The 12,916-nt window shown below is 40.5% G+C and overlaps 2 protein-coding genes across 2 annotated transcripts in view; one reads left to right on the top strand and one right to left on the bottom strand.

Annotated features, from left to right (window-relative positions):
- ttc9b (tetratricopeptide repeat domain 9B) overlaps nucleotides 1-11,754 on the top strand; it is a 30,341-nt gene extending 18,587 nt beyond the window's left edge. Inside the window, exons 2-3 of the mRNA XM_004075386.4 lie at nucleotides 6,072-6,254; nucleotides 7,639-11,754. Coding sequence (XP_004075434.1) covers nucleotides 6,072-6,254; nucleotides 7,639-7,733 — 278 coding nt within the window. The 3' untranslated portion in view covers nucleotides 7,734-11,754. The remainder of the gene's footprint in view (nucleotides 1-6,071; nucleotides 6,255-7,638) is intronic.
- map3k10 (mitogen-activated protein kinase kinase kinase 10) overlaps nucleotides 1-12,916 on the bottom strand; it is a 59,798-nt gene that overhangs the window by 5,368 nt on the left and 41,514 nt on the right. The gene's annotated exons all lie outside the window — the stretch shown is intronic.

The following is a 12,916-nucleotide window of genomic DNA, read 5'->3' as shown; positions in this document are numbered from 1 at the left end:
CCATGGAAACGCGGGCATGGGATCACATGATGAGGACACACAAGCAGAAAAACACTCACATTCACACACAAACGTTTCACAGCTGCTTTGCACTTGTCGGCTTTGAAAAAATACACAAATTCCTCAACATTAATTTCTTCAGAAATAGTGATTTGCGATGTGAAATGATGAAACTTCAGCTTTGTAAAAGAAATACTACTTGCAAATTAAGTCCATCTGGGATAATAATAAATGACGTTTCCCATGATCCCTTTAGTTGCTCATCATTTAAGATCTATTGGTGCAAATGTGTTTAGTGAAAGTTTCCGGTTTGTCTGAGCCTGTTGTAATGAAGGAAAAAAACTACTTTGATGAAAAACAACAAAATTGATAAGGAGTTCTTGGGCCCTGGAGTGTCTTGCTCATTGACATTTAATAAATCCTGTTGGTAGCTGGCAGGCCCTTGGCAACGGCGGCCATGTTCCTTGGGTGCTGTCTCCCTGGGTCCGGCAGCCTCCTCTCCACACAGGAAGAGGGATCCCTGATCTCTCTGGCAAGACCAAGAGCCAGGGATCACATTATATCTGAGCCTGGGGGTGTCCCTGTGGTGTGGGTTCTGGTCCTTGCCCCTGAACGCTGGGCCTCGCCAAATTTCCAACTGTGGGCGAGCTGGTTGGGACAACACTTCTTGCGGACCCCCTCTTCCCCTGACTGCCCTCCTCCTGGGCGAGGGCGGCTGGCCCCTGCCTTGATCCTTCCTGGACTAACCATGGGCCGGGTGGATGGCTGCCTGGAACACGGGGCGGGTACCGCTTGGGGGGTCCTGGCTCGTCATTGGGTTTTTGGGGTGGGGGGATGCCCAGGACTCCTGGGTGGTAGTGGGGTGCTCGTCTGGGGCTGTGGGCGTTCTTCTGGGCCGGGGCCCCGTGTTGTGCCCTCCTGGCACTGCGGTGGGGCTGCTTTCCTGGTTGGGCTGGAGCTTGCACTCTCTGTCCCCCCATGCCTGGCTCTTGGGCCCCCCTTGGTGGTCCTGCTGGCCCTGGCCTGGGTGGCGGATGTGATCACCCGGGGGGCGGTTGTTCTCTATCTGCTGCCGTGCTGGTGTTGGGGGGTTCTGGCTGCCGCTGCTGCTGGGGCGGGGGTCTTGGTGTGGGGATGACTGGGCACTCTCCCTCCTTCTTTTTACATTCCATCATCCATTTTGGTGTTAGCTCACCTTTGCACAAATAGTTTACGTGATTGAATGAAATATTTCACACTAGTTGGTTTGAAGACATAAGTATGCGTGTGTGAACAATATTTTTATTGTGTACATGTTGACATGTGAACATTTTTGGAGCCAACAGGTATGTTTATAACATTTGAGTGTGTGGACAGGCCCCGCCCTTATAGACGTGTATTACATCTGAACCTGACCGTAATGAGTATAACCATCCAGCAACTTTTGTTTTATGCTGCTTCATGCTTTTACCCCCCACTTTCAATAATCACCCTCCTATCCCCCCCCTCTCTAACATCCATCTCTCTTCTTCCCTCCTTTCCTTTTCCGTCCCGTCCAACAAAAAAGATTTTCAAATAAGATTTAAAAAAAAAACAAAGTTTGGCCTCGATTACAAAAGGGGTTTATTCAGATATACCTATGGTTTGTCAGAAGATTCATAACCTCTGTTGTTAAAGTAAAATATGTCCAACACAGGAGGCCTTCAGCTCTCATCTGTTTGCCCAGCTGTTGGACAGAACAAGTTGGAAAAAAAAAAGGAAACCTGTTGGTTCAAATCTTAGTTTCATTTTGGAGAATTTTTTGTCAGTTCATCAAATAAACACTGAAAAGGAACTTACGCTCCTAGTTTTTCTCTAAATTCTGTGAAAAAGTCTGCATCTTTTTGGTTATTTCAGTCTGTAATCTAACACTCACCTCCTTAAATAGAATTTGTCTTCTACTTTTGGTTCACTTTAGTGGCTTCTGAAATATAAAAGAAGACATTTTTTAAAAGAAACTAGAACAGCTTCAAACCTACAAAATCGTTGTGCTCATTCAGAGTTGAAAACTTCAGCACATTTTGTTTAAAAAAGATTGTTCCGGGTTTTAATCTTTCAACCGATATTAAAATAGCTTAAAAGCATATCTGTATTACCAAAACGTTTAAGAATAAAGTATAAGCATGGTAACATTATAATTTATGGCCTTTTTAAAACAAGTTTAAACAAAAAAGTAAAAATTCAACTTTTCTTACTTTTTCCAAATTTTGCACACTTGTGTAAAATATTTAAAATGTTAAATTGAAAATATAATATTTACATCTTTTTTCAGCAGGGACTTTTGCATATTTATTGTGTTTTTGGTTTTAATATCTTCTTTCAGTTTTTCTGATTGAATTTAATGAATTTGGTCATTTATAATTAAGCAACTGGATTGAAAGCCTTTGTATTAATTTCCAGCTTCCTGCTGACACTTGGGGCCCATAAGCAGACTTCATTACTTTCTGTGACCGGTTTTAGCTGCAACTTTCACACTAGGGGTTTTCCCAGGATATGCATTTTTCTTGTTCTGTTTAATTGTTTACCCTGTCCTTGTTTTATTCTTACATTAGACCAGTCATTATGTTTCCATATGAGCCGTATAGCATTCCCACCATCTGACTCCCATGTTTCCTTTGGGCATTGTCCCCCATTTGTTTTGGATGTGCTTACCACAGCTTTCTCTTTCTCTCCCTCTTTGTTCTTTTTAGATATTTTACATTAAATGATTGCTGCTGAATGTTATTCTTCCAATAACACCTATTGAGTTTTTTTTTATAAGAGATGGATTTTCATTTCAATTTAAATAAGATGTAAATAAAAAGAGAAGGGTGTCCTTTTGTGCTGACATTTCTTTTCTCTGCTTTTGCCCCTTTTTGAATATTTTACACCCCATTTCCTGCTTTAATTAGAGCTAGTGTTCACTTTCTGCCATACATCTCTTACAACAGAGTTCATCTACACCGCTTAGCCAAAAAAAAGACAATAACTTCAGTAAATATGCATTTGTTTTTATTTGTGAGTCCCTCCCCAGTCTGTCCCGGTGATTCTGTCATTATCAAACCCTTAATGCATCTCACCACACTCTACACTTCCTCCCTCAGCCGTTCCCTCCATCTGCCTAATGGGCATGCAGGGCGCGGCCGGCCAGTCATCACTTGCGTGCATTGCTTCACTGCGTGGTTTGTGTGTTGTTGTGCGAGCGCTTGTCTGTATGGTCAATGTCATCTTAAGTGAACGCTTAAGTTCCAGTTTTGTGTGTTTACGCTTTGAAGTCAAGCACATGTAATGCCTGTTTACTCCCATATTTTTGTGCTTTTGTTACAGTGGGTTTTCATAACTGCTGTGTGTATACGGCCTTGTGTCAGTGTCCGTGGACTCTCCAGCTGCGTCAGCCATGAAACCATTATGGGCTGTAACTGAATCCTCTGAAAGCTCGGCCCCTGTTCGCTGCTGGATAAAGATAATGGATGGGTAGCAGGGATGATGGGGGCATGTTTGTAACTGGATGGTTAAAAACAAATAGAGGAATAGAATGAGTAGAACGGTGTTCAGGCGAGCTACAGGGCATGTGGGGTGAGTCCTGCTATGCCAGACCGAGCAGGTTTAAGATCAATGAAGATGGGAAACAGCTTTGACCTTCCTGCTCTGCTTCAGGCTGAGTCATGAAAAGATTTTCAGCCTCGCTTTTGTTCCAATTATTAATGATGACAGATTTGTGCATGTGGTTATCCATCATCTGTTCTTCTTTTCACCTTCAAGAGACTTTTCTGAAGACTTTATAGATTTTTCACTCGTTTGGTATAAAAAGGGGGACAAGCTAAAACCTGAAAAGCTCTTTTTTAGAAAGATATTTTAAAATAAAGCCAAATTATCTCTGATATTTGAAAGTTTCCACTTTCAAATTATATCAACTTTTACAGAGCTTGATCTTATATTGATCCATCCAGAGAGGAAATATGAATTAGGAATTATTAACACTTAATTTATTTAAAAGTATTTGTAGCTCCAGAAAGTCAGTCTCCCAAAAATGTTTTTATACTTATTGTTACATCCATGGTTACAGAAGTGCCAAATGAATCAATCAAACATGTTAAACTGGTTGTTCTAAAGAACCATAATGACCGTTTGTAATAATGAAATGCATGTTTTAGTACTGAGACTGAAGACAGAGACTTCACTTTCACATACCAAAGGGATTTTTGACCATCGCTGTATCCAATATGACATTTTTTATAACTTGCTCTATTTTATGTCCTGTTTATTTCATGATGTACTAAATGTAGTAAATGATCATTTTTCCTTCCTGCACCAGTGTTTTATTACCTCAAACTCACAGAGGATCTGGTATTTGACTAGCTGCATGTGTTACGGCTGTGGGCGTATTTGGTTTTGTTTGTTTTGGGTTTTGGGTATTTTCTTTTATAGCAGAGTGGGACCTCGTTGTTTTGTGGATCTTTGTGTGTTTTGTTGTTTGTTTATTTTCAGGTGTTGTGCATGAAGGCGTGGCTCTTATTGGACCCAAGCTGGTGGAGGCAGCCTTCAAAAGCACCATCAGACCATGAGAAGGGAGCCTTGCAGCATCAAGTCCCCACTGCAGCTTGGCCCTCGTCTCCATTTTTATTTTGTAGTTCTCCACCTGTTTTGTTTTGTGTTGCAATGTAGTGTTGTGTTTTAGTATTTTGTGGTTTTATGCCCACTCTGTATAGTCTTTTGGTTTGTAGTTATGTTAAGTGAAGCTGTAGGGGTGAACTGCCCATTTTCTTTAGTACTTGTTTTCTCCTGATTTTGTTAGTCTAGGGAGGTTAGTGTTTTGTCATTGATTTCCCTTATCTTTCATTTACAGGTAAGATTACAAGATTTAAGTTAGGTGGGGTTTTGTCTGTTATTTTGGCCTTGGTTCACCCTGAAGCCTTTTTTCTTCACTTTTAGTTCTTGTTGGTATTTATTTATTTGTAAATACATTTGTTATATTTGTATGGAGACAAATTTGGTGGCAAAAACTTTACTTTTTATGTTATGTTTCACAAGGGCCCCTAGACACAAAAGGGGGCGTAACACATGTGCCTGCAGTGGTAACCCCAGCTTCTCGAACACGTACCTCCTCCTCCCTGCCTCTCTTCTCTCAGTGTCTGCCTCCTCCACCCTTTTAGCTAACAGCTCCTGATGCTCGCTTTTCTCTGAAATGACTTCATCAAGGGCACGTTGCATGGAAAATGGTGTGATGGAGAGGTTAAAACAGCAAAATAGAGTGGGCCTTGGCCTCTGAGAAGTAGGGGAAATTCATTTCTGATGTATCATCATACAGATAAACTGCTATAGGGGGTGAGGGGGGGTGGAAGGAATACTTGTGTGGTTATGTTCAGCAGGAGAATAGTGAGTGATCAGATATCTGAGCCATCAGTGAGCGTTTAAAAGCTTTTGTGGACTAAAAGCTGTGTGTGCGTGTGATTTTTTTGCCTGTGTGTCTTTACTAATTAGGTTATTTTGGACAAAGCTGATCTCAGAACTGCTCCAGGGTTGTAAATAATTGACGACTACAGTGCAATTGCCACTGTTCTGTTTAGCACTTTATTGTTGTTGTTTTTTATATGATCGTCTTTCCAACCCTTCCCCTTTTTGTCTGTGTATCTGTGTAGCAAAGTGAATTCAAAGAAACAAGCAGAGTCACTGTGTTTCTCATTGTGAAGCTGCAGTTTTGCCTCATTTCACTTTTTTGCATGACGGGTTCAACCGCAGCATCAGGAGACTAAACACTCCTGCTGAAGGGCTCAAACTGCTCGCACCCCTTTTCTTCCTTCTAGAAGACCTCGGAACGGGCTTTTTATAGTCCTCTCACTGACATCCAAAACATTTACTGTGGAGGCGAAATGTCACTCTGGCTCTATTTAAAGATTCAGAGTGAAAGAGTGAAGTGTTGGCAAAATATGCTGAGCTTTGTTTAGCACCACGGCACAAACTGGTCGTTTAAACCTCTAGAGATAGAATTTCAGGTGTCTGCAGAGGAAGCCAAGTGTTTAAAATCACTTTCAGATTTGAAACATTGCTAATAAAACCTTGTCGTCTCTCTTCAGCTTGTCTGTTGCAGTCGGAGTTGGTAAACTATGAGAGAGTGAAGGAGTACTGTTTGAAGATTTTAAACCACCAGAGAGATCACTTCAAGGCCATGTACAGAGCTGGCATCGCCTTCTATCACCTGGGTGATTATGAATGTGCCCTACGCTACCTGCGTGACGCCAAGAACCGCGAACCAACAGGTGAGATCGAAGTTTCTTACCTATGGTGTGAGGAAAACGTAAAAAATTAAAGAACATTTAAACATAGTTGCTTTCAGTAATATTTCAACAGCAGTTTTGAAATCAACAACATAGAAATGTATCTGTATTAGAGCATTTGTGCGAATGTTATTACTGTTTTAAATAAAACTTGCTTTTAGATTTTTGGAAACCACTGACAAATGATGCTGATAAAGGTTTTCTGACTATTTCCTTCACTCTCCCCTGGCTTTGCATTTGCTCTGTTTTAAATGAGTCAGCTCTGAAGAATCAATAGAAAAAGGTTGCTAAAATCTGTGCAGAAGGCAAAGGTTTTGGCAGAAAACTCAAAACTACAGCACAGGTAGCAGCGTTTTAGTCTACAGGGAGACAGAACAGATTATTTAAATTGGACTAAATCAAGCATTTCAAAGAAGCTTGTACAGCGAGGCAAAAAGTCACTGATTCTGCAAGTTATCCCACTTTAAAAGATGAGAGAGGTCTGAAATGTTCATCATAGATACACTTTAGTGAGAAAGAGAATGAAAAAAAGAATCCAGGGAATAACATTGAATGATTTTTAACTAACTTATTTGTAGAAATTTACAACTTATTCAGCAAATCAGCATTTGCTCAAAAACAAAAGTTAACCTCAATACTTTGTAATACAACCCTGCTTGTCAGTGACAGAGGTCAGTGTTTCCTGTAGCTCTTCACCAGGTTTAAACACACTGTAGCTGCTATTTTGGTCCATTCTTCCATGCAGATCTTCTTTAGAGCTGAGGCGTTTTGAGGCAGTTGCTGGGGAACACGGATTCTCAGCCTTCCACACAGATTTGAGGTCCAAAGACTGGCTAGAATACTCCAGAACCTTAAAATACTTTTTACATAGTCAGTCCTTTGTTGCTCAGAGGGATCATTGCCATGCTCTCACTGATGGACTCAGGTTTATGCTTAAAATCTCTCCATACATGACCCCGCTCATAAAGTTCCTTAATACAGATTTGTCGCCCTGTACCCTTTGGAGTAAAGCAATCCCATACCATGATTTTTCCACCTTCATGTGCTTCACAGTTAGTATGGTGGTATTGTACTTAAATAAATTATACAATGTGATTTTCTGGATTCCTTTTTTCTTTACGTTCTGTGTTTTGTAGTTAAAGTGCATGATGAACATACCAGACCCCTCATCTTTTAAATGGGATAACTTGCAGAATCTGAGACTTACAAAAGCTTTTATTGCCCCATCATATGTACATAATTATGCAGCAAAGACCTTATAAAAGAAAGATTAGTATTTATAATGGCTTCACAAGAGAATCCATTATCATAAAGAGAGCTTGATCTCAGTACCTCAATCTATCCTTCTTTCCTCTCTCCACTGCAGACACCAACGTGCTGCGATACATCCAGCTGACAGAGATGAAGATGAGCAAAAGTGGACAGCGAGACCGAGAGAGCTGCAAGGAGATGCAGAGCTAATCTGTTACCTGTACAATCTCTTGACCTCTCCCACATTTGACCCCACAAGCAGCCCTCCTCTGACCCATCCTTCCTTTCTGTCTTTCTGTACTGACAGTTCTGACAGCAGCACACACAGAAGTCCAATCACCTCATGTGGTGACTTACAAACGGGACACATATCAAGCGCTGTCTGCTACTCCTTCCTCCTCTTCTTCTCCTCATTTCTCCCCTCAGGTGCTGTTGCTCCTCTCCTTAAAGCAGTCAGCAGGATAAAAGAAAAAAAAAGAAAAACAACAAAAATCCAAAAAGAAGCTGTAATATACCCATATAAAATCTCATTGGTATGGAGCAAAAAAAAGGAGTTTCAAAACAAAAAAAACAACAAGAAGACATTTACGTGATTAAGTCAATGTTTTTAGAGCATAGAGGCTTTCTGTTTTGGCTCTCTTGCAGTCTCATCTCTCTGCCTTCCTTCTTTCTGTGATTTTTGCTACTCTTTGGCAGATTTTGGGTCTGGGAGGCTCGACAACACTGGTGGGGGAGCAGGGGTGTGTGTATGTGAATGCAGTGTGGAGCATAGGCAGGGGAAAGGGTATTAGGGTTTGAAAAAGGCATCAAGACCACAGCCCAGCTTGATTGTACATCCAAACACCTCGGGCTCAGACTTTGGGAAATTCAGAAGGAGAAACAGTTCCTCAAGAAAAGACGAGGCCTGTCTTTGTGCTTTATCTCTCGCCTCTCTCTTTATTCTGCCATGCATCACAGTTTCTAGACTGTTTTATTCTAAATCAAGGGCTAATTCAAGTGTTTGTAATCCATTATTAGGGTTATTATTTGCTGTCATGTTCAAAAGTAATGGAAAATTTGAAGGCAAGTGTGTTCATAGCAGGGACCAAATCCTCCAGTTGTTTTGCTGTTATCAGATGTGCTGTTGTGTGTGGGTGTCTTGAATGTTGTCTGAAGCCCCTCATGGGTTGCGTGTTGTGTTGATGTTTTTAGGAAACTCGAGGCCCCTCCCTATCCATCTCCCACAGGCCCCGCCTACTCCACCCAATGATGTCACAATGGAAAATAGCCAATGAAATCAACCACCGTTGGTTAGATGGCAGTCCTCTCTGAAGATCCACAGCGAGAGGCAATGGTGGTCCAATTTTTAAGCACTAATACTCAGTTTATAGACCAACAAGACACTAATGGCACACTGGATAGCATTGGTGCACGGAACAGCTGCACGCACATCTGTGCGGAGAGTCCTAATCACAGTATAGAAGCCCTCAGCTTCACAGTGCTTCATCAAGGGTGAGCCATTTGAGATTTCTTCTGCTCACAGTTTACTGTAAATTTCTAACACATCTGCATTTGACCAAACTACAGATTCTTCCTGGCAAAAACACATTTGCAGATCACAATGCACACGTGATCTGGTTTAGTCATATCCACGACTGTGACATTTTGCTGTGGTGAGTTGCAAGGCTGAATAATACTGTCATCTATCAGCTTTACCTCAAGCTTAACTCTGCCCAGATCAGCAGAAAGTTGGATCGATAATTTGGTAGAGCATGACCCGAAGTCCTGATGTACCTCTTGTGCAAGCCCACTTCCTGCATGTAACCAGGAGCTCCAAAGAGTTGATTCAAATATGTGGAATAGGGATTATATTTGCTCCATTGCTTTGCTTATGCTATGCTGCTGCTGAAATGATTGACCACGATGCTCTTTTGGCAAACCCGTCCTTCATAAAGCGATGGGTAGCTCCAGGCATGGATTGCAGCTGCAGAAGAGGTATCAAACGTTTCTGAAGAATGCGTCCTTTTTCATAAAATTAAAAAAACACAGTGCCTCCTTTGGCTGTGGGAGATGTTCCCAGTTTGACATGGAGGAGGAAATCAAATCAAATCAACAAAGTTGGAAAAGATTTCCCCTCCAAATTTACCACACTGACCTGATAAAGAGTAGTCAGGGACCTAAGTGTGTCATTAGCACTCTGGAGAGACGGCACTGTGGGTTGAGGGGACCAGCATGATACGGAGAGGCTCCGGTGGAGAGAGAAGTAGGCCATCATCAGCCCAGTAAAGCAGCCACAGCTCTCCGGTCTAAGAAAACAAGCTCCAAACTTCTTCAGTTTGTCAGTGCTAACTACTTGGCTTAAAGTATGTGATTGCAAAACACACAAAGGCAGTTTGCTGATAATAGGTACAGTCAGCTTCTAACTAAACTGGGGAGAAAATGACAATCACCTTGTGGTTGAACCTTCATATAGCATATTAAAAAACACACAAGGGGTCTGATAGTCAATAAACAAATATTTTAGAACGTTAGATACACACATAGTCATAACATTAGTCAGATAAAGGCTTTATTGAAGGAAATTCTGTTAAAGTTCAATAAAAAGGTTTTTAAAAAAGATTAACTGTCACCTGTTCTTTTTAATTTATCACAAAAATAATACAAATCCAAAGGTTAATTTTCTGTTTAAAAACACACAAAACCAAATGTGTAATAAATAAAATTATCTGATCAGTTCGATATCTTCATTTTGTTAAACCCTCCCCATGTTTACTTCTAAAACACTCAGCCCCTTTGGGAAAGGTTTTCCATTTATTTTGCGATTCTGTCATCAGTTAACTCACAAAGGTCATCACTTTTACTAGACTTAATGAATATTATGAATCATTGTATCCAATTTAAATCTACTGTTAGTTTTAGATATTTAAACACAAACTTTTTTTTCGTTGGTGCTTTTTTTAAATTTTGTGCTTTTTTTGTTTTAGTAAATGGTGCTGATTCACTTATTTCAAATTAATTTGTGGTAAAAGTATTGTTGCAGAGATTCAAAAATGACTAATTGTGCTCTTATTACACACATACCTATTGCCATGTAGAGCATTTTTTTCAATTTAGTAATCATTTTTGTGCAGCTTGTGGCAATTTTTTTCATTCCATAAATATTAAACAATCAAATCCAAACAAAAAGTGAAATCTAGCCTTTGTCATGGGCAAACAGCTCTGGAGTCATCTGAGTCATAAACACTGGATGCAAACGTCATCCTCTCCTCCCTGCACTCTGTCTGCAACTCCCATTCTCCCAGGGGAGATAGATCAGCAGTGAGGAGCATGTGCAGGCTCCATGGCTCTGAGTTTGGTCTCCTCATCCACTGCCCCCTCCGGGATAGGTCCCCCTCCCCAGTCCTCTCTCCATGACACCGGTTTGCCATGTTGTTTTTGTCTGGCTGTGCTAAGTCAGTCTTCCTCTTCATGTACAATATTCATCTGGGGATAACTAGCTGCACATTAAACAGGTTTGCTTCTAGTTTACCAGGCTTCTTACATAACAGCTGAATCTGAGGCTGTTATTGTGAGCAAAAAACCCCAACTTCATTCTGTGTGCAGATGGAGACAGGGATCCCTGCTCCTGATCAGTGTAGCTTTGAAAAGAAACAAAAAGCACAAAAAAAGAAAATGTAAAGCTACAAGTTGTTTTGTTTCCTTTAATTTGTTCTTCCTTTTTACTTTGGAGTCATTAAAGGTAAATGTTTGTCAAATGTCAAAGTAGTTTTTTGTGAATATATGAAACAATTGTACAAAAAAATGGAAAGTTTATGGTTGTGAAAAGCTTTACTTTACTGAATTACATAATCGATCGAAAAGAAAAGCAAGAGATGGAAATTGATGCCTTCACAGGGCTGCTTTGTGACTTGTCTTTATCCATGGTTATTTTTGTTGATTTTCATCTCGTCGAAGATTCCAGAAGGTCGTGCTCCAACGCGCCATCTAGAAGAGGCATCACAGTAACCTCTGTGTAGATGGGAACAGGTTGGCTGCAGGCTGTTTATTTCAGTCTTGACACAAAGGAGAAAAAGCTGTGGATTCCAATACGTTTTTTTATTTTTCTGTTCTGTTCCAAAAAGGCCTTTTTTCATTCAACTTCTATACGTGTGACAAGTCTCCATCACTGGATTTATTGAACTAAAAGCCCGGGAATGCACTAATGATTGGTTGATGAAGATTATGAATAAAGTTTCAAAGAAAGAAGGATGAATTTGAGTGTGGTGACAGCTTCTTATTGATTGGTTCTGTTATTCAAAGCATTTCTGGACAATTGCCCAAAAAGTGTTGCTATTGCTAGATTGGAAGGCATTTATTTCATTCACATTTTGCCTAAATATTTTAATTAAAAAAATATGTAGATCAAGGTAAGTTAAATGTGTAGGTTTCTATGCAGTTGTGCAGCAAATCCTAACTTTGAAAACTGATCTATTTTGGACCTATAAGATAATTCTTTGGTAAAATGAATAAGGTTTTAGCTGATTTGACAGTGCTTTTTGAACTAAGAAAATTGAAGGACATACAGCTACAAAAGTTACACTTGAATACACAAAATGATGATGAGTGAGGGAGGGATTTGCTATGAAAAAAAACAAGAAGGCCTTCCTCACAGAAAGCAATTCTGCACGATATGTGAACAATACTCACAGTGCTCAACCTGCTCCTTCCTTTCAGCTCACTCTTCAGCACCTGACTGTCCTACACTTCATTTTCATCCATTTTCCCCCTTTCGTGTGTGTATGTGTCTCGTTGCTTTTAATAGCATCACCATGGAAGTGAAGAGGGGTTGCTAGGTAACTGGCCAGCGTCTGAAACGGTGGTTGATTGGCGGGAACACTGACAGACACAGCTGTGGTGGTGCGTAAGGCCATGTGTGCGTAACATCTGTAAGGACCCTGTTGTTGTGCAGCATTTCAGACATTCTCGTAACTGAATGTCTGAAATGCTGAAATGTCTGAAGTGGGCCGCTCAGAGGATTTCTCAAACAGCTGATTTCTCAGTTAGAATTCTTTCTTTCAGGTGTTTGAGTGCACCTTCATCTGCCTCCTGGCAGCTGCAGAGTCACGGAGAGACTTCAAGGATGCATGACATGAAGAAAAACAGCAGACTGGAAATATATGACATCATAGGCCACAGTGCTGACACCTAGTGGCTATTATCTGTAACAACAAGTGCCTTTGTCCTCTGACATTTAAAGCGTGATACTGAATTTAGGTATTTTTCTTTAGAAAAAGAAAGTGTGACTATGAATAAATAAATAAAACATTTTTGTAAGGGTTAAAATGTACTCCGTCTGGACACAAAAAATTAAGTAAGGGTCATCCTCCTGCATGTATCTATTTTGATACTCAAAACTGACTTAATTTAGTTGGGGT

Source organism: Oryzias latipes, chromosome 13 (genome assembly GCF_053564925.1).
Source record: "Oryzias latipes strain Hd-rR chromosome 13, Olatipes_Hd-rR_3.1".
NCBI classification, from domain to species: Eukaryota; Metazoa; Chordata; class Actinopteri; order Beloniformes; family Adrianichthyidae; genus Oryzias; species Oryzias latipes.
The sequence above is the reverse complement of the archived record's forward strand: the minus strand, read 5'-3'. Positions and strand labels throughout refer to the sequence as shown.